The sequence below is a fragment of the Pseudorca crassidens genome, chromosome 19 (assembly GCF_039906515.1).
Source record: "Pseudorca crassidens isolate mPseCra1 chromosome 19, mPseCra1.hap1, whole genome shotgun sequence".
Lineage (NCBI taxonomy): Eukaryota > Metazoa > Chordata > Mammalia > Artiodactyla > Delphinidae > Pseudorca > Pseudorca crassidens.
This window is the reverse complement of record NC_090314.1, coordinates 51749616-51776572: the sequence shown is the minus strand read 5'-3', so window position 1 is coordinate 51776572 and position 26957 is coordinate 51749616. Positions and strand designations below refer to the sequence as shown.

The window sequence follows — 26957 nt, the reverse complement described above, 5'->3', positions numbered from 1 at the left end:
TTGTGGGAGATACAAAGAACACCTTTCTTGTTGAGGCCTGTAATTGAGGATTCTTTCCCCTTGATGATTCTTCCTTTTGGGATCTGTAATCAACAGTTTTTCCTGTTATTGACCCTGAGCGGCCACAGGGCAGAGGCACTTGGTGACACGTCTTTACCTTCAGGCTGTGTCTGAGTGGACAGGGTGAGAGCTCTCCCTTTTGGCCTTCCCACTCCATTTAAAACAGGTTTCCCTTTATTAGTTTTCACAGCCATTTCCTTAAAATAAATCTCTCTCTATATACACACACTCTGTTGGTTCGATTTCTCTGGAGAATGCTGACTAACGCGGGGAGCCGTGGACAAAGAATGCTGCCTGCCATATTAGTAAACAAAAGACGTTGAGGCCATCAAGCCCTCAGCCACTGCAGCCATCCCCGACTGTGCACCCTGAGGAATTCAGAATGGAGAACACACGACACTGGCCCTAGATAGTTAGGGTGCGTATCAAAGGAACGATTTCACTAAGCTCAGACTGTCGCATCTTCTCATCAACGGAAAAGTACTAAATTCATTTACTTGAGATGTCTGGGTTTTTGTAATTAGCAGTAATCTTTTGATGTTTGACTATCTGTTTTTTTTGTTTGTTTTTGAAAAAAACTCCTTTACATTCTTGCTCTTCCCTTTCCTCTTCTAAACAGTCCCTCAGAGCCATCTGAGAGGCTATCTCACCAGCTTAAGTCCTCAGTAATGCCCCCAATAAAACATAACTCTCAGTGGACGAGGGGGCTGGAACAGGGGGTGTGCCCCAGGCCAGGACGGGCCACACAAGGTTAACGGCAGGTCACAGGTAAGGTCCGGGGAAAGGCCAGGGCGATCCCGTAGCGAGGAGAACCACCAGGGTCTCGGGGTGGTTGGGAGTACAAGGCGGCCCCGCCCCCACCTCCCGTCGACCCTCCCCTCCCCCATCCCCGCGCGCTCCCGCGGCCAGGTCCCGCCCCTTCTTTTCCCTCCCCCAATCCCTCCCGCGCTCCCACGGCCAGGTCCCGCCCTCCCGCCCCTCACCCAATCCCCACGCGTCCTCACGGCGTCGCGGCGTCTGCGTGCGGTCTGAGGCGGGTACGCGGCCCGGGCGCGGGCGACATGGAGGAGCTGCTGAAACGGGAGTTGGGCTGCGGCTCCGTCAAGGCCACGGGTCACTCGGGGGGTGGGTGCATTAGCCAGGGCCGGAGCTACGACACGGACAGAGGACGAGTGTTTGTGAAAGTGAACCCCAAGGCGGAGGTCAGGGCTGCCGCGGGCGGGGGAAGTGGGCGGGGGACTGTGGTCCCGGGTCCGTGTCCGGGTTCGGCGTCGGGAGCCGGTCCGGGTCCGCGGGCGGGGCCGTCCGAGCCCGGGTCTAAGGGCCGCGGAGGCGCTCGGTGACCCTTCTTTTTGTCAGGCTGGCCTGGCGTTTTGGGGGGTCCGCGGTTCAGCCCTGCGGCCTCTCGAACCTCAGGGAGGTCGGCGCGGGTCCAGGCCCGTCCGGCGTGTGCCCCACCGCCGCGTGGATGCTGTGGGTGGCTTTCACGCGGCCCAGGTGGCCGCTGCCTTGAGAAAATTCATTGTTTGGCGAGTTTTGAACAAGGACAGGTAGTAGAAGTCCCTTGTCCTGGGGTTTATTTGAACTTGCAGAGATCAAAACCCTTTCTGAATACTGAAAGTAATGTAGCCTTCGTCTGCTGGGCGGCTGTAAACACTGGGCGGCTTTAAACACGAACATGTATATTTTTGGGTCTGGAGGCCGGACGTCCAAGATGGTGGTGAGGCTTCCTTCCCTGGTGTGGAGGCCACTTCTGACTGTGTCCTTATGTGGCAGAAGGGGGAGGAGAGCTCTCTGGGGTCTCTTATAGGGGCTCTAATCCCCTCATGAGGGTTCCACTCCTTTGGCTTGGTCACTTCCCAAGGCCCCGCCTCCTAACACCGTCGCCTTGGGGGTTAGGTTTCAACCTCTGAATTTTCGAGGAACACAAACGTTCAGCTCCTTTCGGCTGTCTCTCCGTTCTGTTTGTATCTGAACGTTTTCTTAAGGGTTCCTGTCTAAAATAGGTGAGCCTCCCTGCTGAAGTTGACTTACCCCGGGGCGTTGATGTCACTTGTTTGTGCACTTTGGGTGGGTCATGCTTGTAGTGTTAGCTGGGAGGCCCTGGATGGCTCCAGTAGGCAAGGAGCAGGACTGGACAATGCCTTGTTTCAGATAGGGCTGAAGGTGCTGACCCCAGTACTAAGTCCTACGTGTTACACACCCTCAGCACTTTTATCCTCTCTTTGGAAATCATATTGCAGAATCCCATCTTCAGTGGTGTGGGATGATCTCTTTCTGAAACGATGCTGTTCTCTCAAGACCAGCCTTCGACTCTGTTCTACAGAGGTTGGCTGCGTGTCATCCTGTACATCCCTTTTATAGGAATTTGACAACTAATGGTTCTTGAAGTTGCTCTTTTACATTGGTTTCCCCCAGTCAGTACTAATGTAGTGGAGGTGTCCTTCCTTACTTTCCACCACAGGCCTTCTCTGGGTTCTTTTTCTCTTATGTGGCTCCATCCTTTTCACAGCTGTATTTCCACTTTCATTAGTGTTTGTAATAATTCAGAACTTGGTGTAGATTACAGGGAAGCAAATACTTTCTGATGATTAAAATGGAATCTCTCAGTAGTGCTTTTTAAACATTGTTCTGCTACTGCTATTTCTTCTGGTTCTTGCTTTTTATTGTCATCAGAGTCCATTTTCTTTTTGCTAATCTTCACATAAGTTCCTTCTAATCCTTTGGTAGATAGTTTCAAACATGTCTCTTTCTAGTTTGCTTGGGAATATACTGTGTGAGTTATGCAGATGTACTGCCCATAGCGGAAACATTTGCTGATTGATTGGAAAAAAGGACTGTCTTTATGCTTTGCCCTTTAGGAGGTGAAAATGTCTTCTTCCAGACTTCTAAGAGAAGACTACATAGCTGCTTTTTTGTTTTCCTTCTCACTCTCTGCTGGAATGACCTGGTCTAAGTTTTTTCTCTTGATTATGCTTATCTGTCCTTTGCATGCTTGAGTAGTTGGCTTTCTCTCATGCTCCTCCCTTAAGTTCTGGATCTTTTGTAGCCCTGCACCCCAGCTAATGCTTACTTTGCCCTTGTCCCATTCTGGAGGAGCAGTGTTCTTAGGGTTAGACACTTAGGACCACATGGTAGTGGACATTTCTGTGAGGGAGCCTTGCCTCTAGCTGTGTTCATAGATCCTTCTTCACCTCTCCCTACATTTTTTTTTTAGTTAAAAAAATTTGGACCTCCCTGGTGGTCCATTATTTAAGACTCCGCACTTCCAATGCAGGGGGCATGGGTTCAATCTCTGGGTAGGGAAGTTCCACATGCAGTGTGGCGTGACCAAAAAAAAAAAAAAATTTATCCTTTCCGGGGCTTCGCTGGTGGTGCAGTGGTTGAGAGTCCGCCTGCTGATGCAGGGGACATGGGTTGATGCCCCGGTCCGGGAAGATCCCACATGCCGCGGAGCGGCTGGGCCCGTGAGCCATGGCCGCTGAGCCTGCGCGTCAGGAGCCTGTGCTCCGCAATGGGAGAGGCCACAACAGTGAGAGGCCCGTGTACCGCAAAAAAAAAAAAAAAAAAAAAAAGAAATTTATCCTTTCCTTTACGCTGCACAACCAGTGCTGTAGTACAAAGTATAGCCAGGGCCCAGCAGTGTTCCTTCGTCTTCAGAGAATGCTCTGAAAATTCTCCTTAAGACACAGTTCTTGTTTTCCTCCTCAGGAACTTTAGCTCTCCAAAGTAGTATAATAATAATGTTTGTAAAGTGTTTAGAATGGCCTGTGTAACTGTTAGCTGCTAACTCAGTTAATTACGGCAGCAAGCCTATGAAATTGGTACTGTTATTAACCCCATTTTACAGATGAGGAAACCAAGGTCACAGAGTTAGTAACTATGAGAAGTAGAAGTAGAAGAATGTCCATGGCAACACTGTTCGTAGTGACCCCAAACTGGAAGCAGTGTCCTTCATCAGTAGACTGGACAAACACGTTTTAGAACATTTGCACAGCAAGCTCTACACAGCAGAGAGAATAAGCTCTGACTGTTGATGCACCAGCGTAACAAATGCAGTGTGGAATGAAGAGGCCTGGCCATCTGCCTCTGTGGAGATGACAAAGCAGACAGACAAATGTGCGGGTGGGGTGGCAGTGGCTGGGAGGAGAGGAATGCCGGGTGGCCGTCACGTGGATGTGCTGACTTTGGGAGAATTAGAGGTGGATGCTTCTGAGCTGTGCAGTTTTCTTCATATACGTCTGTAGAAATTTTACTTTAAAAAAAAAGATACTTTAAAGGGGAGGAATTACTTAGCCTGGTAAGTTAGGGAAGATTTCTCTGAGAAATCAAAACTGGTATTAAGTTGAAATCTGAAGCATGACGGGGAAGGGGCTGACTTGGCAAAAGAAGGGGGAGGGGTGTTCCAAGCAGAGGTGACATGGCGTGTGGAAGTCTCCAGGCTGGAGGAGGCCAGGGATCTCTGGGGAACTTAGAGAAGGCTGTAATCCAGGAGCACAAGGAGTGTGTGTGCCCGCCTGTCAGTGTGGAGGTGGAGCCCGGGTCGGGGCCCAGATGAGGGGGGGATGTGGGCAGGGCCAGGCCCTGTGGGGCTGTCATGAGGGAAGTGGGGTGACAGCTGGGGGTATGTTCCAGGGTGGGATTTGCCTTCCAAAAGCAGGAACAAGGACTTTTGGACTGGAAATGGGAAAGGTGGTGGAGATGAGGTGGTTTCCAGTGCCGGGTAGGAGATGCCATAGGACTTGGTGGTCCATTCGGGTGAGAAGTGATGCCAGCTTCCTGGCACACGGAGATGGGGGCCGCCTGTGCCTGAAGGCCCCCTGGGACAGGACTGTGGTTGAGGTACTGGTTACACAGTCCAGCTCTGCACCAGGCATACGTTCCTCTCTTTGGAGAGACTGGGATCAATGACAGCATAAACACATACAAGACTAGAAAGTACAATCCCTCTAATTCCTGTGCAGCTTCAGAACATGTAATCTGCTCTACTGAAAAGTGGAAAAGCTGTCTGTTCTATTGAGTCTGCAGTCAGCCTTGGTTGTGGTGCTGGAGAAAACATGTCTACACAGAGCCTTGCTCTTCCTCCTTCTTCCCTCCCCGGTTGTTTCTCTGACAGGCCAAAAGGATGTTTGAAGGTGAGATGGCAAGTTTAACTGCCATCCTAAAGACAGGCACAGTGAAGGTGCCCAAACCCATCAAGGTCCTCGATGCCCCTGGAGGTGGCAGCATGCTGGTGATGGAGCATTTGGACATGCGGTATCTGAGCAGGTTCGTTTGCTTCACCTTCACCTCTGGGTGCCTTTGTTCTTTCTCTGAGTGGGAAGCTTGCATTTGGGGGTATAATTTTGCGGGATGTGATAGAAGGAACCCGTGACCCGGCACATCCTGGGTTCTGCAGAATGAGCAGCATGTACTCTGTGGGCCAAAAGCAAACAGGAGAGGAATTTCAGGGTGAGATGCTGACAAATGACTTGGCTGCAGACTCAGATGAGGCCCTCCATCTTCCACTTGCTTCACCAGAACAGACTCGTACCCTTACTGTCTCACCTACTTTGTGTGGCCTGAGACCTTTCAAATGGAGGTGGGTCCCCATTTGTACCATGAGTTTAGTGGCTGTCTTTTGTTTTTACAGTCATGCTGCAAAGCTTGGAACCCAGCTGGCAGATCTACACCTAGATAACAAGAGGCTTGGAGAGACTCTCCAGAAGGAGGCTGGCACAGTGGGTATGGCTGTGGGCCCGAGGGACCCACCCCAGAGGAAGACATCTGGCCAGTATGGGTGTGTGGGTGGAGTTGTGCTGCCACTGTGTACAGTCAGACCTGTGTTGCTGCCACAGGAAAGGAATGTAAACCCCAAGGCTGCATGTTTGGGATGCAGTGAACACAGTGAATACAATTAGTGTATTGTCTCGAAAATGCATTTGAAAGACAGGAAATATTCCCTGAACTCAAAATCCTATCATATTACGGTTCCTTTGACCTCTCACTCCCCAGAAGAAAGCCTGTCAAAGTTTCTCTGGCTTACCATACCGTGCCTTTTCTTCTAGGAACAATCACATGTGAGACTCAGGACGATAGCCCTCACGTCTGACCTTTTTAGGGCTTACTGTGGTGGTAGCACTGAGGGTGTCTTCCAGGATTTTCATCCTTTGACGTTTGATAATCCATGTGTAGCCCATATGGTTACTCTGCTAGGCAGAGTAGCAGACACACCAGGAACAGACGACCAAGAACCTACTAGTAGTGTTAGACAGACAGACGGCCTCATCCCTTCCACTTACATGTAGTTCAGTTCTTCTGGATTTGCTTTGAGTTTAGGGAGCTGCAGAGGATGAGATCATTTACAAGTACAGCAGTTTATCTTTCATAAGTGGCAAATGCTAAACTGGCCACTGAAAGCTGTCCTTTCCTGATGGGTTATGGGGTGGATTTTCCCTCCTTTTTTGGAGACAGTGTAGTCACTCCTCTGAGCATCCTCTGGTGCCTATCCTGGGAAGGAGTGGGTATTCTGGATTGTTGACTCTGATGAGACAGGCTCTGTTCCTGAGTCCCGGAGCCCAGGGCCCTTGTTTGGATGAGGACACGAGGTGGAGAAAGGCACGCTGAGGCCTCAGAGCTTCTCTGAGCTCCGAGAGCTGGCCCCGAGGGAGCGAGGGGACTCTCATCTCTCTCGTTTCATTTTGCTTGCAAGGGAAAGGAGGTGGGCAAGTGGAGCGGCCCTTTGTGGACCAGTTTGGCTTTGACGTGGTGACGTGCTGCGGGTACCTCCCCCAGGTGAGTGACACCACCATTTTGCCTGCATTTCCCAGTCAGGGCAGCCGTTCAGAAACAGCTGCGGAAAGCACACCCTCTCTGTTTTTTGGTGAAATTTGGTAAAAGGTCTTTGCTCCTTTTTTTTCTTTGCTAATTTTAAGCAATGTATATAAGGAGTATCCACCTCACATGCTAGGTAAGCTCAGAGGAGCAGAGAAGGACCAGCAAGTTAGGATGCTGGATTTCAAGGTGGGTGAAAATTAGGAAGTTAAACCGCGTTTTATTTTAAGTAGGAAACTCTCTAAGGTAGCTTAATGAAAAGGGATTGTAACTTTGAGTTTTATGATTTTGTGGTTGGCTGCCCTGGGGATTTCAGCCTGGGGAGCCATACTCGGGCTGAGTGGGTAATATGGCGGCCTTGCCCTCTGAGGATAGGCAGGTAGCTGCTTGGGAGGGGAGCACTGAGTATCCCACGGGGCACAGTCCACACTGTTCAGATCTTGAGATGTGTGGGAGGCTGTGGGAGGTTGTCCGGGAACCTGCCGGTCCCAGCACGTCCTCCAGACCCCCAGGCTGCCTGGTCAGCTCCACCCCTTTACACTGGTCCCTGCAGTGGCGCCTCTGGGGACCAGCCTGCTCCGCCTTTGCTCTGGCGCTTTCCTCTGAGCTCTGCTGTCAACCACACAGGTGAACGACTGGCAGAGGGACTGGGTCACATTCTATGCCCGGCAGCGCATTCAGCCTCAGATGGACCTGCTGGAACAGGGGTCTGGGGACAGGGAGGCCCGTGAGCTCTGGGCTGCTCTGCAGGTGAGTGTCGCCCCTCCCAGCCTGTGCCCATCATGCCCTGCAGGCCTAATGGGAAGGCGCTGCAGCTGGTGCAGCCACCTGGGTCTGGATGGGAGGTGGGCATGTCTGTGCACCTGTGCACTGATCAGGCCCTGCTTGGGCACTGGGAGCCACACTCAGAAAAGCCTCTGTGTCCCTCCTGTGTGCATCGGTCACTTTGCTAAGGCTTCATTTCCCCTGCAGTTAAAGATCCCTGACCTGTTCCATGATCTGGACATCGTCCCAGCCCTGCTCCACGGAGACCTCTGGGGAGGAAACGTGGCGGAGGATTCCTCTGGGCCCATCATTTTTGACCCAGCTTCCTTCTATGGCCACTCGGAGTATGAGCTGGCGATAGCCGGCATGTTTGGGGGCTTCAGTGGCTCCTTTTACTCCGCCTACCACAGCAAAGTCCCCAAGGCCCCAGACTTCGAGAAGCGCCTTAAGCTGTATCAGCTCTTCCACTACTTGAACCACTGGAATCACTTTGGATCAGGGTACAGAGGGTCCTCCCTCAGCATCATGAGGAATCTCATCAAATGAGAGAGGGAGGGAGGCCTGAGTTCGGGTTACCAGATCCTAACCTGACGCCTGTGGCCAGCCTCTGGTTCCTCCTCAGCCTCTTCTTCAGGGATTCTTCCCATTTCTTCACACCCTGGAGTAGCTTCAAACCAACTTTCCAAGCCTTGTAAAGTACGTGACATCTCAGAATAAAGGTTTTATCACCCTAAAGTGAGACTTCATAGCTGGATAAAACTGCACTAGAAATTGGATGTGAACCAAGGGACCAATGGAGGGCGGGCTGCGTCCAACCCGCAGCTGCCCCGAAGGTAAAGAAGGGAGGTAGCCAGAGTGCCAGGTGCTGCCACCAAGGGCACCTTCCCACCGGCTCCCCGTCTCCTCTCCAGGAGAGGAGAGGGGAGGCCTACTGTCCGGGGTAATGCTTCTTGGTGGGTCAGACTTGGGTCTAGACGTGAAGGCGTCGTCTAGGAGCGCCTCCTGATGATCAGTCCTAAACCCAGCACATTCTCCTTCCTTTCTGTGCCGCCCCTGGACCTGCCGCAGGCGGAGCAGGTCTGGACGCATTCTGGGAGTGACCAAACTGCTCGCCTCAGTGTCCCTGGTCGATTTAGGAGCCAGGGAACTGCTGTTAGCAGCCCGTCAGCTGCCGATTTCTAAAGCTTGTGAGTTGTCGTTCATTTGCGTCGTAGAAACCAGCACTAAACCAGTGGTTTCCCTCCTTCAGTCTTGCAGTGGTGAGAAATGTTCACGAATGGCATTGATGCTAACAAGTCCCTTTATGTAAAGATTTGAATAAACTTTCAGTGGTTTCAGTGATGCCTGAGAGTGTTTATTTCCCTTGTTTAAATCATAATTCAATATTTATCGGAGCTGTTTGCCAGGAAGCCTTTGTAATATATTCTGAAAATAAATAGGTACAACTGTTGTTTCTTAACACTTTTTCTTGGCTTTGATCAGTAAGAGAATAGCTCAGAGCTTCCAGATAAGGACAGATGCAGGTGTGGCCTGAGGACTTGTTGCTACACACGACCTCAGGTCCAGTTTAACTGCTGTTCTTCTCACCCTGTGAGATTTGGTTAACAGTAAAGGGAGGTTGAAGATAACTATCAAATTGCATTTCAGGGAAGAAGCCAGTTGGTGGCCCCTACTAGCTCTGGCTCAGGGCTTGGAGGATGCGGGTGTTAGAGAGGACAGTGTTTCATGAGGTGGGTCCGATAGGGTGCGTACACGTTTGCCTCTCATCTTTTTGTTCCTGTTTACAGGTCAGGGCCCCTCAGTGGAAATCAGAAGCAGAACTGATGCCTTCAGAGTTTGTTTTTTGTGGGACGGGAGAGAGGACTGTGACTTTTTTTTATCACTTTAATGATTACCCTTTTTAAACTCTCAGTTATTGATGTTTCTTCATTGCAGTGGCGGCAGTGGCATAAAAAATAAATAAAATTTCTCCATGCGCAAAGTGTGTCTGATTGACGAAAGATGACACAGGAAGGATGTATTTCAGTTGGAGGAAATTTCTCACTGTGCTCGGGGGCTGAGGTTGCCCCAGCAGGACACCTGCCGTGAAACTTCCAAGCCCAGCCTGGGCCAGGAGGCATGTTGGGGAGAAACCTGTCCCCCACAAATTTCTCAGCAGGTATCCCTGGTCCCCCCTTCCCTTCCTGGGGCCCCGGCCCTGGGCTGAGGAATCCCACCAGGTGAATGGGGGGGGCCTATGCCTGGGGGCTGTGTCAGGTGCAGGGAGCGGCTGCTTCTGCCCCATGGTGGCCCCCGCCATGTCAGCCCAGCATTACCAGGGACTAGAGCCAAGGCCAGAGCTTTCCTGGAGTGCCGCATCTTAGGTAGGCCGCCAGTGAGTGCAGTCAAGGCAGAGATATCGGGGAGTACCTCAGAGGTATGGCAGGCACTCAAGCGACAATTTTATGGTGTTTCCCCGCTTTTGTGATGGCGCAGTATCAGCTTTTTTTTTTTTTTTTTTTTTTTGGCTGTGCCGGGCAGCATGCAGGATCTTAGTTCCCTGACCAGGGATCAAACCCATGCCCACTGCAGTGGAAGCGCAGAGTCTTAACCACTGGATGCCAGGGAAGTCCCCTCTGTCAGCTTTTTAAACTGCAGTTTGCTGCGATTGCTTATTCTAAAATATCTACTTTTATATATAATTTTGTATTCATAAGTATATATATTCCTATATAAAGGGTTGCCAAAATTGTTTAAACCTCAGGCCCAAAGGCCACTGGACCCCCAAGAGTTGCTGTTTGTGGAGTGTTCTGTTCCCTGAAGGCCCCTCTGTGCATCTGAGGATAAGCTGGCACAAATGGATTGGGGAATATTGTCCCCATGTCCTCTCACATTCCCCCTCCTTCAAATCTAACTTACTGCTTCCGAAACACCAGGAAATCGTATAATTGGTGGCGTCCAGAACAGACTGAGGCGAGGCCTGGAAGGCTATCTTGGGAGTGAAGTGTGTATCTTCAGGGCTTGGGTTTTGAGATCGCTCTCAGGCTCATTGTAGGTTTGTGGCTCAGACCACCAGCTGAGACGACAGAGGGAATTCTCGTGAAAGAGGGTCTGACCGAAGTGGGTGCCCCGACTGTAAAAAAAAAAAAAAAAAAAAAAAAAAGCTGGGGTTCTGACAGGGTTCCGTCTTGCTGTGCAAAGTCCCACTCGGGTGGTTCAGCAGCTGTGGAGGCCACAGGCCACCACTGTGCTGTCTTGAGCTTCATGTCTGCAGGGCAGTGTCAGAAAGACACTTGTAAACTGTTGGGACTGTGTTATGGGATGATATTAATGGGCTGGATTCTGTTTGGGATTCAGAGGGAATCTGGGAAATTATAGCCAAAATCAGGGAGGAAAATGCACATTTTGGAAAGTTCAGTTTGCTTCAGAGAGCAGTGCACCCAACCCCTGGAAGAAGGTGCCAGTTTGCTCCAAACAGACATGAATCTAGCAAACCTTTGCCCTGCATCACACAGGACTATGTGTCTATGGCATCCTAGTTGAGGGGTCAGGAACCCATCCTAGTGAATGGTCTTAGAAGCCTGGAGACCTTCCACCTCAGGTATCATGGAAACCATGCTGTACTAGGGGCTGTGGGACCAGTACAAGAGGCAAGTCTTAAGTGAGTTATGTGAGTTTTGAATCCATTCCTAAAGTGGGCCCAGCAGAAGACCTAAATAGACATTTTTCCAAAGAAGACACACAGATGGACAACATGAAAAGATGCTCACCATGGCTAATTATTAGAGAAATGCCAATCAAAACTACAGTGAAGTACGACCTCACGCCAGTCAGAATGGCCGTCATTAAAAGTCTATAAATAAATTCTGGAGAGGGTGTGGAGAAAAAGGAACCCTCCTACACCATTGGTGGGAATGCAAATTGGTGCAGCCACTATGGAGAACAGTATGGAGTTTCCCTAAAAAAACTAAAAATAGCACTTCCCTGGTGGTCCAGTGGTTAAGAATCCACCTTCCAATGCAGGGGACACGGGTTCAATCCCTGGTTGCGGAACTAAGATCCCACATGCCAAGGAGCAACTAAACCTGCGCACCGTAGCTAGAGAGAAGCCCACAACAAAGAGCCTGCGTGCCGCAACGAAGACCCAGCACAGTCAAAATAAAAAAAAAAAAAGGAAAAAACCCATGATTTTCAACCAGGAGCAATTTAAAAACAAAAAAAAAAACTAAAAATAGAGTTACCATATGATCTAGCAACCCCATTCCTATCATATATCTGGAAAAGGTGAAAACTCTAATTCAAAAAGATACATGTGGGGCTTCCCTGATGGTGCAGTGGTTAAGAATCCGCCTGCCAAGTCAGGGGACATAGGTTTGTGCCCTGGTCCGGGAAGATCCCACATGCCACAGAGCAACTAAGCCCGTGAGCCACAACTACTGAGCCTGCACTCTGGAGCCTGCGAGCCACAACTACTGAGCCCACGTGCTACAACTACTGAAGCCTGCATGCCTAGAGCCTGTGCTCCGCCACAAGAGAAGCCACTGCAATGAGAAGCCCGCACACCGCAATTAAGAGTAGCCCCAGCTCGATGCAACTAGAGAAAGCCTATGCACAGCAACGAAGACACAACACAGCCAAAAATAAAATAAATTTATATATAAAAAAAGAAGATACATGCACCCCAGTGTTCATAGCAGCACTGTTTACAATAGCCGAGACATGGAAGCAACCTAAACGTCCATCGACAGATGAATGGATAAAGAAGATGTGGTATATATATACAATGAAATACTACTCTGCCATAAAAAATAATGAAATAATGCCCTTTGCAGCAACATGGATGCACCTAGAGATTATCATACTTAAGTAAATCAGACAGAGAAAGACAAATACCATATGATATCACTTACATGTGGAATCTAAAATATGACATAAATGAACTTATTTATGAAACAGAAACAGACACAAAAAACAAACTTATGGTTACCACAGGGGAAAGCGGGTAGGGGAAGTATAAATTAGAAATTTGGGATTACAGATACAAACAACTATATATAAAACAGATAAACAAGAACCTACTGTATAGCACAGGGAACTATATTCAATATCTTGTAATAAACCATAATGGAAAAGAATATGAAAAAGTATATAAATGTATAACTGAATCACCTTGCTATACAGAAATTAACACAACATTGTAAATCAACTATACTTCAATAAAATAAATTAAAAAAAATAAAAAATAAAGTGGGCCCAGGTAACAACACCCATGGGCTTGTTGGAGATGAACTAGCTCCCTGGCGAGAGCCCTGCCAGTAAACACTGCTCAGCATGTCTAGAGCCTGTCTCCCAGGGTGAGGGGTGGGGGGCAGCTTCCTCTGTCCTCCTCATCTTCTCCCAGTGAAATTGCTTCCAAAAGCTCCTTGTGTGAGAACTTGCCTCCCGGCTGGGGTTTCCTCTTGGGCAGAAGTGTGCGGATATCCTGGAAATTGTTCAGAAACAGCGATCAGAGATCAGGGTGGTGGGGGACTGTGGTGGGCATGGAACAGCCACCCCATCACAGCTGACTCTGAATTCCTAAGAGGTGGAAGAATACCCTTCCCTTTCCCAGAGTCTGTGTGAGGGGCATGAACGCAGTATGCTTATGGTGAAGGCCAGGATGGTGGGCTAGCCTTGACACCTGGACCACGACCACCGGCCCTGCTGGCAGCCAGGCCTTAGGATCCCAACCCCTGCCCCAGCTGCCTGATTTCAGAACGAGCTGTTGTGATGGCCCTGGGGCTGTGCCCACAGCTGCCTTCCTGGTGCCCCTTTTCTAAGCAGCATTACACCCTCCCCACCCTCCTGAGACTCCCCCCACACGGAGCAATGGGACACATTTGGCCATGGGCTGTATTTCCCTTCTCGGTGCCACTGGACTTGGTATTCACCATAAGGGTCTGAGTGAGCAGGAGAGTCGCTCCTCTGCACAGTGACCCCAGTACCTTGGCTGGTTCTACCACCCCAATTCACACCCCCAGATACATTTCCTGAGAACTCCTGCAATAGCTACCTGAGTTTTAGCTACAGTTGGGGCTGAGAGGTGCCGTCTGCACCTTTGCAGCCATCATTCTGGTTCTTGGGGAACCAGGAGACTGGCCGTAGTGGGGAAGGGGCTGCTTGGATGTGTCTGAGTCACATCTCCCAGTTAAGCCTTCTACCACAAACCAAAACTCAAATGCAGGCTTGGGAGGAGGGTGGGCTGGTTTGCGAAGTCAGAGTTCTCTCCTAGGCATGTGTCTTCATGCTGAGGATTCTGCCCTTGGACCCCAGGCTGCCCAGATGGGAGCTGGGAGGCCTGGGGAGCAGCCCCAAGTGCCTGGGTTCGGGACCAGTAAGATGGTGTGCCCCTGCCTGGCTGCCACCCAGCATGTTCAGACCCTGCTTGGGCAAACCGTGGCCACAGCCCAGAATGGGGCTCAGTCAAGACCAGCGTCTCCTGCAAGAAAGGGCAGGAAGGGGCAGAAGGGTGGAGCTCACGGGCACCTGACCCTGGCAGCTTTGGGACTGGGTTTAGACCAAAGATTTGGAATTCCGAGAAAACAGGATGGAAATCATAAGGAAAAAGCTGAAGAAGCTGAAGGCAACTTCCCGGGGTTGGAGGACCCAAGTTTCCATCCTGAAATGGCCCACCTGTCCTGCCCAGAGGAGACTCATCTTGGGCACTTCCCTGGGGAATTGTCACATACCGGCCACAAAGAGAGGATCCAAAAGCCTCCAGAGAGAGAATAGTTTCCACGCAGAGAATAAGAATCCAACTGGTTTCCAGCTTCTCAACAGCACGGGAGCTGGAAGGTGAGGCCACAGAGCCATCTCAGTGATGCAAGAACAGCCTGGAATTCCATATCCAGCAGGACTGCCCATCGAGAATAAAGATGTCTGCAGAAGTGCGAGAGCTTGTCTTTACTGTCACGGATCCCTTTTGGGGATGCAATAGGAGCTTGGGCTTCGCCAGACTGAGAGGGAGAGCTGGGAGGAGGGAGACTTGCGGGGGTCAGACCCTTCTTACAGATGCCAAGCAGTCTCCTGCCCACCTGCTCTCGGCCATGCATGTGTACATGCCTTTGAACACATGTGTGTGTACAAACACATACATGTGTGTGTGTTTTCTTAATATTATTTATTTGGCTGCACCGGGTCTTAGCTGCAGCATGCGGGATCTTCATTACGGCATGTGGGATCTTTAGTTGTGGCATGTGGGATCTAGTTCCCTGACCAGGTATGGAACCTGGGCCCCCTGCATTGGGAGAGCAGAGTCTTAACCACTGGACCACCAGGGAAGTCCTGGCACATCTGTGCCAGGAAGCTCCCTTCCTGGGACAGCCAGCCTCTGTAATCAGAAGTCCCACTCCGGGTGTGGTCAGCTGCCTGGTATCAGAAGCCCAAGAGCAGACTCTATCTCTGATGGGCACCAGGTGCCCTGATGAGCAAGCCGAGTGCCAGCAACCGGTGTCATCAGGCAGTGCCTGGGGCCCGGCAGGACGTGGTCAAGACTGCCAGCCTTCTGTGGACAGTGTGAGACCTAGCAAGGCCTGTGACCTGCATCCCAGGGACGGCAATCTCCCCTGGACTGTCCTGGGTATTGCTTGGTGGGAGGGCTCTGGGCCGAGGCTCAGAGAGGGTTCAGGAAGCCTCTGTGCAGGGAGGTCAGGCCCTACAGGGCCTCTGGGCAAGTCCCAGCCGGGTCCAGGCTCACTGACTGTGGACACACGGGAGGGCACCGCCCCCACGTCTGTCCCCCTATCAGAGAGCTCCGCCCTCCTCCCATAGCGCTGGGTCCGCCCGGCTTGGCCTATGGGATGGGGGCGGCGAGCGCTTGCCCGGCCTAACTGAACTCCCGCTCTCATTCTCCTGCGGGAGGAAGACCGGGAGGCCGGACACCCGGGCGCTGGGAGCCCTTAGGCCAAACAGACGCCTCCCCCGCGGACAGCTGCCTCGGCAGCGGCGAGCTCGCGTCTGGGCCCGCTGTCTGCGCGGTCCCAGGTCCCCCGTGTCCCCGTGTCTCCCGTCCCCCATCCCGCCGCCGGCCCCATGGAGCAGCTGCTGCGCGCGGAGTTGCGCACCACGACCCTGCGCGCCTTCGGGAGCCCCGGGGCCGGCTGCATCAGCGAGGGACGCGCCTACGACACGGATGCCGGTCCCGTGTTCATCAAGGTCAACCGCAGGACGCTGGTGCGTGCCCCCCACCCCATCCCGTCCCACCCCACCCTTCCCTGCGGCCTGAGCCTGCACCTGGAGCTGGAGGGGAGAAGGGGTTGAGGGTGGGGGAGGGCTGGAAGGAAGGGGGGGAGGAGAGGAAGGTGGTGAGGGGGCTCAGGCGCTCAGGGGCTCAGGGAGAGGGAGCGCCGCGGTCTGGTCCTGGGCCAGGCCTGGCAGTCACAGCCCTGGGGTCAGCTTGCGGCCTTGCAGAGGCTCAAGCGTTTTCTGTGGGATTCCGAGGTTTTGTCTGCTCTGGGATTAATTTACTTCCTTTTGCCTGGATGCACAGGAGTTTTTGGTGTCCGTTTTAATTTCTCAACCATTCAAGCACGGGGGGCGGTGAAGCTTGGGGTCCTGGGCTGCTTCTGCCACTCCCCAGGGGCTCAGCTCTGGACTCCGTTCCCCACAGCCCCTGGGTCCTCCCCGGCAGATGGAAAGAGGCAGGAAGAACCCTTGCGCGACACAGAGAACCAGGCTTCTTCTGTTCCTTCTACTCACAGGCCATGCTTGTGTTGGACCTGGTTTCCATTGCCTGCTTAAAATATTGCTGTTAAATGTACATGGAAAATAGTAACACTTTACAGATGGAGAAACTGACCATAGTGTGTGCACCGCAGGTGCTGAGGATGGCGCTCCCTTGGCCCTGGTGGGCAGCTCCAAGGAGGCCCCTGGTGCTCTGTGGGCCAGGCCCCTTTGAGATGCGGCAGTGGGGAGGGGGTGTTGGCTGTGGGCTGGAGGAAATCCCAGAGTGACCCCTCCAGTCCCCCTGTGGAACTGCCAACGTTTAGGATGGACAGTGGGTCGGCATTGGTCCGGCATCCCTGCTCTGTTGGCACCAGGAACTGTTAAAGAATCTGGTTTCAGTACCCAAATCCCTCAAAACGGTAAGGCCCACCCACTGGGAAGCTGTATTGGGTTCAGGGTTCACGCTGGCCCTGGAAACTTCGCAGCTGGTTCCTGAAAGCTCTTCCAGGCTGGGATCCCATTTTTTTTTTTTTTTTTTTTTTTTGCGGTACGCGGGCCCCCCACCGCTGCGGCCTCTCCCGCCGCGGAGCACAGGCTCCGGACGCGCAGGCCCAGCGGCCATGGCTCACGGGCCCAGCCGCTCCACGGCATGTGGGATCCTCCCAGACCGGGGCACGAACCCGTGTCCCCTGCATCGGCAGGCGGACTCTCAACCACTGCGCCACCAGGGAAGCCCTGGGATCCCATTTTTCACCCTTGAAACCTTCAGTGCTGGCACACAGGAGGTGATCAATCAATACACGAGAACAGGTGATAGGTGAGGCCCTCAGGATGTAAGCAATCTGGAGCCCAAGTGTCCTCATCCCCTGTACGTTTGGGGTCTCACCCTGGGAGCATGGCTGGGGGTCACTGGACAGCCCGCTCCATGATTCTAGGTGTGGATTGGCAGTTAGGAGGACACCTTGCACATTCTCCCCTCAGGTCCTTGAATTAAAGGATGGAATTCTTTTCCTGTGTGGAAATAGATGCTTTGATCTTGTTCACGAAGGTTAATTCTATAAGCCAGAGGTATTCACAAACCATGTTAACAAACACTTTTTTTTTTTTTTTTTTTTTGCGGTATGCGGGCCTCTCACTGTTGTGGCCTCTCCCGTTGCGGAGCACAGGCTCCGGACGCGCAGGTTCAGTGGCCATGGCTCACGGGCCCAGCCGCTCCACGGCATGTGGGATCTTCCCGGACTGGGGCACAAACCCGTGTCCCCTGCATTGGCAGGCGGACTCTCAACCACTGCGCCACCAGGGAAGCCCAACAAACACATTTTTAACCCAGATGTAGTGTACCTAAGGTGAGAGTTCACCTAATTTAAAAATGGGATATTTGTACAAAATGTTTTAGAAGTAGGAAGACCCCTGGGTCCCAGTGGAGGCTGTTCCGCTGCCCTGGGGAGTGGCTGTCTTCTTCTTGGGTGGGGTGCATGGCTCCTTCCCAGCCTCCAGGCCCTGGTGGGTGCTTGCCTCTGGGGACTGGCCCTGGACCCCCCAGCCCCTGCCTTCCCCCGCCCCAAGTGTGTGCCCCAGTCACTTTGGCATGCCCCCCCATGCTGCCCTGTGCTGCCTCTCATTTGCTGTAAGTGCTCAAGGCATCGTGGAGGCAGGTAACCTGGAAGGGGACCCAGGCCCAGCCGCATACCCTCCACTAACCTGTACTTCAAGGCACCCCACCAGCACCCCCATGGCACCCCACAGCACCCCACTATACCCCCAGCATGCTCATGGTCTACGACAACACCTCATAGCACTCCCACCACCCCACAGTACCTTCATGGCACTCCCAGCACCTCCCAGCACCCCCATGGCACTCCTAGCACCCAAAGGTTTCCCAGCACCCCCAGCACCCCACCCCCCCATGGCCTGTGCTTCCTTACCTCTCAGAGCAAGCACTTGGTGCAGGCCTCAGCATCCTGTCCACCCTAAGCTCTCAGCGCAGCCCCTTCCTATCCAAAGGGGGCCACATTGCGTCCCAACCTCTGGGGGCTGATGCCTTGCTCCCCAGCCAGTTTTCAGCAACTGGAGGTCCTGGGTGCTTGCAATCCCACACGGTGGCTTCTGTGCAGGGCTGTGAGCCTCAGCCTGGCTGCATAGCCCTTGCTGGCGTCGGAGTTCACGGCCATGTTCTGGACGCAGGCCCGGCAGATGTTTGAGGGGGAGATGGCGAGCCTGGAGGCTCTTCGGAGCACTGGCCTGGTGCGGGCGCCTCAGCCTATCAAGGTGATTGACCTGCCTGGAGGTGGGGCTGCCTTTGTGATGGAGCATCTGAAGATGAGGGGCCTGAGCAGGTGAGAGAGAGAGAGAGAGAGAGAGAGAGAGAGAGAGAGAGAGAGAGTGTGTGTGTGTGTGTGTGTGTGTGTGTGTGTGAGAGAGAGAGAGAGAGAGAGAGAGAGAGAGAGAGAGAGAGAGACAGAGAGACAGAGAGAGGAAGATGAGAGAGAGGGGGAGCAGCCTCTTGCTGAGCTGCCCATACAACTCCATGCGGGGAGCAGAGGCAGGGCCCAGAGCCACACCTGCCATCCCTGATGGAGGCAGGAGCTCTTGCTTTCCATGCAGGGTCAGAGTCCGAGGTTAGTTTGGCTCCACAAAGTTGTGCCAAATAAGCGTGTTTGAACCATCCATTGCTTTGTGCTCAGAGGGCACCCGTGCCAGCTCAGTTTGGGCAGTGAGGTCTGATCTAGTAATTATCTGAAGTCTTTAATTTTTTTTTCTAATTATTAAAGTTATGTATGTTCATTGTTTAAAAAATGGTGGAAGACGCAAACTCATGTAAAGAAAACTAAAGGCGCCCGTCATCCCAGAAGCAGGGAGCAGTCACTGCTACATTTTGGTGTGTGATTATCATCCCAGTCTTTTTCTTATATGTGATTTACATTTGTTTTTACAAAAATTGGGAGCCTTTTTTTTTTTTTTTTTTTTTACTCTACTTAACATTACTTTTTCCCTTGATTTGTCCCTTAATTCCCAGTACCTCTGTGAGCTTCAACAGAAGCCTACCCCTCTTGGTGATTTTATACTATTTTGTTTTTTGGAGGTCATTGCCTACAGTTCATTTTTTTCAGTTTTTAAAGAACAGAGAGTAGTTTTTAAAACATTTCTCAAAATGGAACATGCGAGCTGGTTGTTGTTTCTTATTTTAATTGGCTGCATTTCTTCTTTCCTCAGTCAGGCATCAAAACTTGGAGACCAGATGGCAGATTTGCACCTTTACAACCAGAAGCTCAGGGAGAAGTTGAGGGAGGAGGAGAACAGAGTGGGTATGTTCAGACTGCTGTTGTGCACCCTTGACCTGGGTGCATCTACCCTGGGTTGGTGCTTAGGGGGGATATTTCAGTAATGGGTTGGGTTGCACACCACCTGCCTGTAGACTGCAGTGTGAAAAAAGAGATTGTTAAATAAGAATTTTGATGATAAGCTGGTAGAATCAGCTCATGACCCCTCTGCTGTCCAGTGTGCTTGAGATAGGCGTGTCCTTGCTGGTCCATGTGTGGACCAATTGCTACCATGTGTAGTATAACCTCAGCCACCCATGTTCCAGTGGTGCAGCCCAGGCCCATCCTGATGCTCTGCTGAGGTCTGACATTTAAGAGAAAGCCAAGCAGCACTTTCTGTTGACAGGCCAGAGGGCTGAGGGTGCCGGGCCCCAGTATGTGAGCAAGTTCGGCTTCCACACGGTGACGTGCTGCGGCTTCATCCCACAGGTGAGTGCCTGGGCGAGGATGCTTCTGCTTAGTTCCTGATGCCCCAATGCTGGTCACCCCACCCCTTGTGTGTGACAGAGTGCCAGTCCACTGGGCACCAGCAAGTCTGACTACCTGATTTCTTCTTTTCTTTTTATTTTTATGAATTTATTTATTTATTTATTTTTGGCTGTGTTGGGTCTTCGTTTCTGTGCAAGGGCTTTCTCTAGTTGGCGGCGAGCGGGGGCCACTCTTCATCGCGGTGCGTGGGCCTCTCACTATCGCGACCTCTCTTGTTGCGGAGCACAGGCTCCAGACGCGCAGGCTCCAGACGCGCAGGCTCAGTAGCTGTGGCGCATGGGCTTAGTTGCTCCGCGGCACGTGGGATCTTCCCAGACCAGGGCTCGAACCTGTGTCCCCTGCATTGGCAGGTGGATTCTTAACCACTGTGCCACCAGGGAAGCCCCTGACTACCTGATTTCCGAAAGCAGAGTGTGAGTTGTGATAAATGGGCTGGGGAGAGTAGATGTCGAGGTTCACTGAGCAGAGCTCAGAGGAGGTGGGGAGCTGTGGGGCAGGTAGAAGAGCATTCTGAGCAGAGGAAACAGCAGGTGCAAAGGCCGTATCACAGGAGGGCATGTGCTAAGTGTGGAGGACGGAAGTGGGTGGGGGTAAGGCAGCATTAGAGGTCAGGGACTAAGTCCTGGTCACTCAGCCCGTCTCCTGGGGCCTTTAAAAATTATTAGTACTATTGAAAAAAAAAACTATTAGTACTATTGAGAGGTAATTCAGTGACATAAATGTCACTTTTAAAGTGTACAGTTCAGTGATTTTTAGTATATTCACAGTGTTATGCAGCCACCACCACTATCTGACTCCAAAACATTTTCATCACCTCAAAGAGAAACCACATACCCATAGTAGTCATACCCATAGTATGGGTATACCCATTAGTAGTCACTCCCCATTCCCCCGCCCTCAGTCACCGGCAACCATGAATCTCTTTCTGTCTTTAGGGTTTGCCTATTCTGGACATTTCGTATAAATGGAATCATATTGTACAATAGATATACTTTTATGTCTGCCTGGTGTGGGCAGAGGGCTGTTCTTCCAGGTGGAGGTCACTAGAGGCAAGATCCTTATGAAGCTGGAGGCAGATTTAGGGATCTTATTCAAGGGGTAGCCCTCACATCTGGGGTCCCTAGAACTGTACCTGGTGGTTTACCAGGCTTGTTAAGACCCTGTGAATCTCTGCTGAAGCCAGCTCCCCTGGGGGTTACACACCTGTCTGGAGCTAGTGACCAGCACAATAGTGTGGTCCCAGCCCAGTATGGCCAAATATGGCTTGTTATCCTGCTTCAGATGTTGAGTTGAAGAGCTATGAGTCTACAGAGATTTGGTTGACCTCACACAGTGGCTTTTCAAGAACTGAGGAATGAACTTGTACACAGAACCCTGATGTGTGAAGCAGGTGAGGATGGGGCTGGCCTGTTAGGGACACAGGCAGCCCCCGAGTGCCCCTTCAGAGTCCAGGATCAGTGAACCAACCTAGTTTAGCTGCAGCCCAGCCAGGAAGGGGCAGGAAACCTGGGAGGACACCTGGTCCACCTCCTTGGGCTGTGACAGGATGGTACTGGATGTAGTGTCTGATGGACATAGCATGGATGGACCAGCCTGAAGTTTCAAGAGGCTCCCTGCTCCTTGGGAGGACTGAGTGGGCCCTTAGGGTCTGCAGCCATTCATGGGGCAACCCTGAATGGTGGCACCTAGTGAGCTGAGCCCTGTTGGGGCCATTGGCTCGGTCAGAGGACTGACACAGTTTATTTGCTGCTGTGTCCGACTCAACTCCCCAGTTGCCATCTCAACACCAGGAGGCGGGTTGCCATTGACCCGTTTTATGGATGAGGAAAATGATGTGCAGAGAAGCCAGGTGGTACCTGAGTCATGCAGCTGGTAAGCGGAGGGGCCAGGGTTTGGCCCTGTCTGGCTTCAGAGCATAGGCCCTGACCGCCACACATCCTGACCCACCTGGTCCAGGTGAAAGCTGGGTCCTCCCACCAGCTATGCACCCAGGCGGCCCCGCCTTTGGTAGCTCAGGGGAAGGTCATATATTTTCGTGAGTGAGGGCATCATGGCCCATTGGTTCAGGTGGAGGGCTAGCCAGTGCTGGTCTCCAGCTGTGTCTTCATGACCTGGTCATCTAGGAGGTAGACCGAGGCTGGGACACTAGGGGCCTGGGCAGGCAGATGGAGCACGAGGGCATGCCATCCCATACGCCTCAGGCTGTTTGGCGAGGGGGTCTCCCACCTTCTCTTGAGGTGCACCTAGCACCAAGGGGGTGAACACAGGGCCTCAGCCACCACAACCCTCTGCACAGGGAGTCTCCATGCTGAGGATGCTGACCAGGGACGCATGCTCTCCGGAAAGTTCCTCCCTTAAGGAATTTCACAAAGTAACCCTTTGTATAAAATAAGCTTTTCATCTTTTTTTCTAAACAACTCTATTAAAGTATAACTGACATAAAATAAACTGCACCTATTTAAAATGTACAGTTTGGTAAGTTTTGACATATGTATGTGCCTGTGAACCGCTGACCGCAGTCAGGTCAATGAGTATATCCATCACCGAGAAAGTGTCCTCCTGCCCTTTTGTAATGTTTTCCTCCTGCCCTTCCCTGCCCCTGGCAACTGCTGATCTGTTTTCTATCACCATAGATAGGTTTGCATTTTGTGTAATTTAATATAAATGGAATCATATGGTGTGTACTCCTTTTTGTCTGGCTTCTTTCACTTAGCACAAACATTTTGATATTCATCCCTGTTGTTGCCTGTGTCAAAAGTCCATTCCATGGTATGATAAACCACAGTGTGTTTATCCATTGATGGACATCTGAGTTGTTTCCGGGTTTTGCTTTCACAAATAAAGCCGCTATGAACCTTCATGTGCAAGGGTTTGTGTGGACAAATGCTTCCATTTATTTTGGGTAAATACCTAGGAGCCAATGACTAGGTCAAATGTAGGCTTATATTTAACTTTTTAAGAAACTACCAAAATATTTTCCGAAGTGGTTATACCATTTTACATTCACACCATCAGTGTAGGAGCATGCCAGGTCCTCGGCATCCTCACATACTTGGTATTTTCCTTTTTCTAAAATTGTAGCCATCCTAGTGATTGTGAGGTATCTCAGTGAGGTTCTGTTTTCCCTGATGACTAAGGATGTGGAGCATCTATTCATGTGCTTGTTTGCCGTATATTAGGGACATAATTATTTAGGATTATTATATCTTCCTCATCAGTTGACTTCCTTTCCATAGTGAGATGACTTTCTTTATACTTGGTGATATTCTTTGCTCTGAAATTTACTTCCGTATTAATATAGCTACTCCAGCTTTCTTTTTTTAAATTTTATTTATTTAATTAATTTTTATTTTTGGCTGTGTTGGCTCTTCATTGCTGTGTGCGGGCTTTCTCTAGTTGCGGTGGGTGGGGGCTATTCTTTGTTGCCGTTCGCGGGCTTCTCATTGCGGTGGCTTCTATTATTGCGGAGCACGGGCTCTAGGCGCGTGGCCTTAAGTAGTTGTGGCTCACGGGCTCTAGAGCACAGGCTCAGTAGTTGTGGCATGCAGGCCCAGTTGCTCCATGGCATATGGGATCTTCCCGGACCACGGCTTGAACCCGTGTCCCCTGCATTGGCAGGCGATTCTTAACCACTGTGCCACCAGGGAAGCCCTCCAGCTTTCTTTTGACTAGTGTTAGCATGATTTATTTTTTCTATCCTCTTAACCTGTTTCTGTTTTTATATATAAAGTGCATTTCTTGTACACAGCCTATAATTTGGTTAAAAAATATAATTGAATTAAAAATAATTGCTTTATTTTTCTAACCTGTTGATCTCTTGTCATTTAACTGGGGTGTTTAGACACATTTAATGTACTTATTGATATGGTTAGGTTTGGAACTGTTGTCATTTCTTTTTTATTTGTCTTATCTGTTCTCTGCTCCCCTTTTATTCTTTTTTCTTTATTGTTGTTGTTTTTATAAATTTATTTATTTTTTGGTGCATTGAGTCTTCGTTGTTGGGTCTTCATTGCTGCGCGTGGGCTTTCTCTAGTTGCCGCGAGCGGGGGCTACTCTTCGTTACGGTGTGTGGGCTTCTCATTGCGGTGGCTTCTCTTTTTGCAGAGCTTGGGCTCTAGGCCCATGGGCTTCAGTAGTTGTGGCACGTGGGCTCAGTAGTTGTGGCTTGCAGGCTCTAGAGCGCAGACTCAGTAGTTGTGGCGCATGGGCTTAGTTGCTCCGCGGCATGTGGTATCTTCCTGGACCAGGGCTCGAACCCGTGTGCCCTGCATTGGCAGGCGGATTCTTAACCACTGCACCACCAGGGAAGTCGCACCTTTTATTCTTTTTTTTTTTTTTTTGCGGTACGTGGCCTCTCACTGTTGTGGACTCTCCCGTTGCGGAGCACAGGCTCCAGACGCGCAGGCTCAGCGGCCATGGCTCACGGGCCTAGCTGCTCCGTGGCATGTGGGATCTTCCCGGACCGGGGCACAAACCCATGTCCCCTGCATCGGCAGGCGGACTCTCAACCACTGCGCCACCAGGGAAGCCCCCACCTTTTATTCTTTATGTTCTCTTTCGAATTAACTTTTAATGTACTTATTGATATGGTTAGATTTGGAACTGTTGTCATTTCTTTTTTATTTGTCTTCTCTGTTCTTTGCTCCCCTTTTATTCTTTATCTCTCTTTCGAATTAACTAAGTATTATTATTATTATTTTTGCGGTATGCGGGCCTCTCCCATTGCGGAGCACAGGCTCCAGACGCGCAGGCTCAGCGGCCATGGCTCACGGGCCCAGCCGCTCCGCGGCGTGTGGGATCTTCCCGGACCGGGGCACGAACCCGTGCCCCCTGCATCGGCAGGCAGACTCTCAACCACTGCGCCACCAGGGAAGCCCTAACTAAGTATTTTTAAATAATTTACTTATTTATTTTTGGCTGCATTGGGTCCTCGTTGCTGTGCGCACAGGCCTTCTCCAGCTGTGGCGAGCAGGGCCTCTCTTCGTTGCGGCGCACAGGCCTCCCACTGCGACGGCTTCTCCTGTTGGGAAGCACGGGCTCCAGGTGTGTGGGCTTCAGTAGTTGTGACTCGCGGGCTCTAGAGCGCAGGCTCAGCAGCTATGGCGCATGGGCCCAGTTGCACCACGGCACGCAGGATCCTCCCGGACCAGGGCCCGAACCCGTGTCCCCTACATTCGGCAGGCAGATTCCTAACCACTGCGCCACCAGGGAAGTCCCTAAGTAAGTATTTTTAATGATTCCATCTTATCTCCCTTGTTGGACAGCGATAACATTTGCTGTGCTCTTTTAGTGGTTGCTTTAGGGTTTAGGCAGATGCCATGCATACCTCTGTCCTGTGACCACCAGCTGCAGCACCAGCCCCTCCTTTCCCTTGTTGCTCAGGTGAACGAGTGGCAGGATGACTGGCCAACCTTCTTCACCCGGCACCGGCTCCAAGCACAGCTGGACCTCATTGAGAAGGACTATGCTGACCGAGAGGCACGAGAACTCTGGTCACAGCTACAGGTGGGCACAGCAGTTATCCTCTGGGAGAGGGGCTGTTCTCTTATGAGCCTACCACATTTGTGTGGGACCCCCTGCTAGAACAGAGCCAGAGTGGGGACTGCTAAGCCTGGAGCAGAGCTGGTCAAGTCGTGGACCCAGAAGTGTGCTGACTATTGGCTTGATGGGGAAGCTGAGAAGGGGATGGGACCTGAGGGCATACTTGGTCCCTGAGTGCACCTCTCACGTGTGCTTGGTCACCAGGTACTTTACCTCAAACTTTGCTCATGTGAAATGTAGGTGTTTGGCTTGTGAATGGTGGCATTTACTATTACTTTCTTGTCCATTCTTATGCTGTTTTTTTCACCAAGGCAACGTCTTACCTCTTAGAGCAGGTGTGGGTAGCACTTTGAAACCAGAGTGATTGGTTTTAAAACGTAACTCTCAAAATGTTAAAAACAGAACTCGCATATCAGTCTATCAGCATGCATCAAAGAAATTTTATTTAACTCATTGCTAAAGTAATCAGGCTACAAAAGAGGTGCAGATATATATGTGCTGTGAAATAAAAGAATAGCGCAGAAAGTTTGCTAAGTTACATACAAAAAGACTCCACTCAGGTTGTACAGTTCATATTCTACATGACAATAAAATCATAACCTCTGAGGTTCTCTACTGTATGGAAATCATTAAATTGTAGCACTTCTAGACCTAAATTAGTAGTAAATACTAAGACAAAATTACATTTCCCTGGAGTCAGAGGATCCTTATCCCTGGGCTTGGTACAAAGTGGTGGCTGGACCCTGAGCAAACACAAGGTCGTCTTTGCCTTATTTCCAAGTACTGGATGAGGAGACTGTGGCTCCCAGGCCTGTGATAACTCTGTGTACAATAATTATTTTCTTAGGTGAAGATCCCAGATTTGTTTTGTGGCCTAGAGATTGTCCCCGCCCTTCTTCATGGGGATCTCTGGTCAGGAAATGTGGCCGAGGACGACACCGGCCCCATTATTTACGACCCGGCCTCCTTCTACGGTCATTCTGAGTTTGAACTGGCGATTGCCTTGATGTTCGGGGGGTTTCCCAGGCCCTTCTTCACCGCCTACCACCGGAAGGTCCCCAAGGCTCCAGGGTTTGACAGGCGGCTGCTGCTCTATCAGCTCTTTAACTACCTGAACCACTGGAACCACTTCGGGAAGCAGTACAGGAGCCCATCCCTGGGCACCATGAGGAAGCTTCTCAAGTAGCAGCCCGCCTGTGTCGCCTGCCCAGCCGCTTGCCAAAGGACCAGGGCGGCAGTACCAGAGGCGGCTTCAGAGATGAATAAAGCCCACGGTGGTTTCAGGGA

General features: G+C 51.2%; 2 protein-coding genes across 3 annotated transcripts; both read left to right on the top strand.

The window, feature by feature from the left end:
• The first annotated feature begins 1056 nt into the window (after positions 1 to 1056).
• FN3KRP (fructosamine 3 kinase related protein) lies at positions 1057 to 8979 on the top strand. Of its 2 annotated transcripts, none has more exons than XM_067717228.1 (6): positions 1057 to 1097; positions 5177 to 5328; positions 5693 to 5784; positions 6752 to 6834; positions 7501 to 7623; positions 7846 to 8979. In XM_067717228.1, the coding sequence occupies exons 2-6, from the start codon at positions 5186 to 5188 to the stop codon at positions 8182 to 8184; spliced, it is 780 nt and encodes a 259-aa protein (XP_067573329.1). In that variant the 5' UTR covers positions 1057 to 1097; positions 5177 to 5185; the 3' UTR covers positions 8185 to 8979. The 2 variants fall into 2 exon arrangements, with proteins under 2 accessions (XP_067573329.1, XP_067573328.1); XM_067717227.1 differs by lacking the exon at positions 1057 to 1097 and adding an exon at positions 1104 to 1262.
• A 6423-nt stretch (positions 8980 to 15402) lies between these two features.
• Positions 15403 to 26957, top strand: FN3K (fructosamine 3 kinase). The gene is made up of 6 exons (XM_067716319.1): positions 15403 to 15828; positions 18505 to 18656; positions 19534 to 19625; positions 19987 to 20069; positions 25512 to 25634; positions 26518 to 26957. Exons 1-6 carry the CDS (start codon positions 15688 to 15690, stop codon positions 26854 to 26856), a joined length of 930 nt encoding a protein of 309 aa, XP_067572420.1. The 5' UTR covers positions 15403 to 15687; the 3' UTR covers positions 26857 to 26957.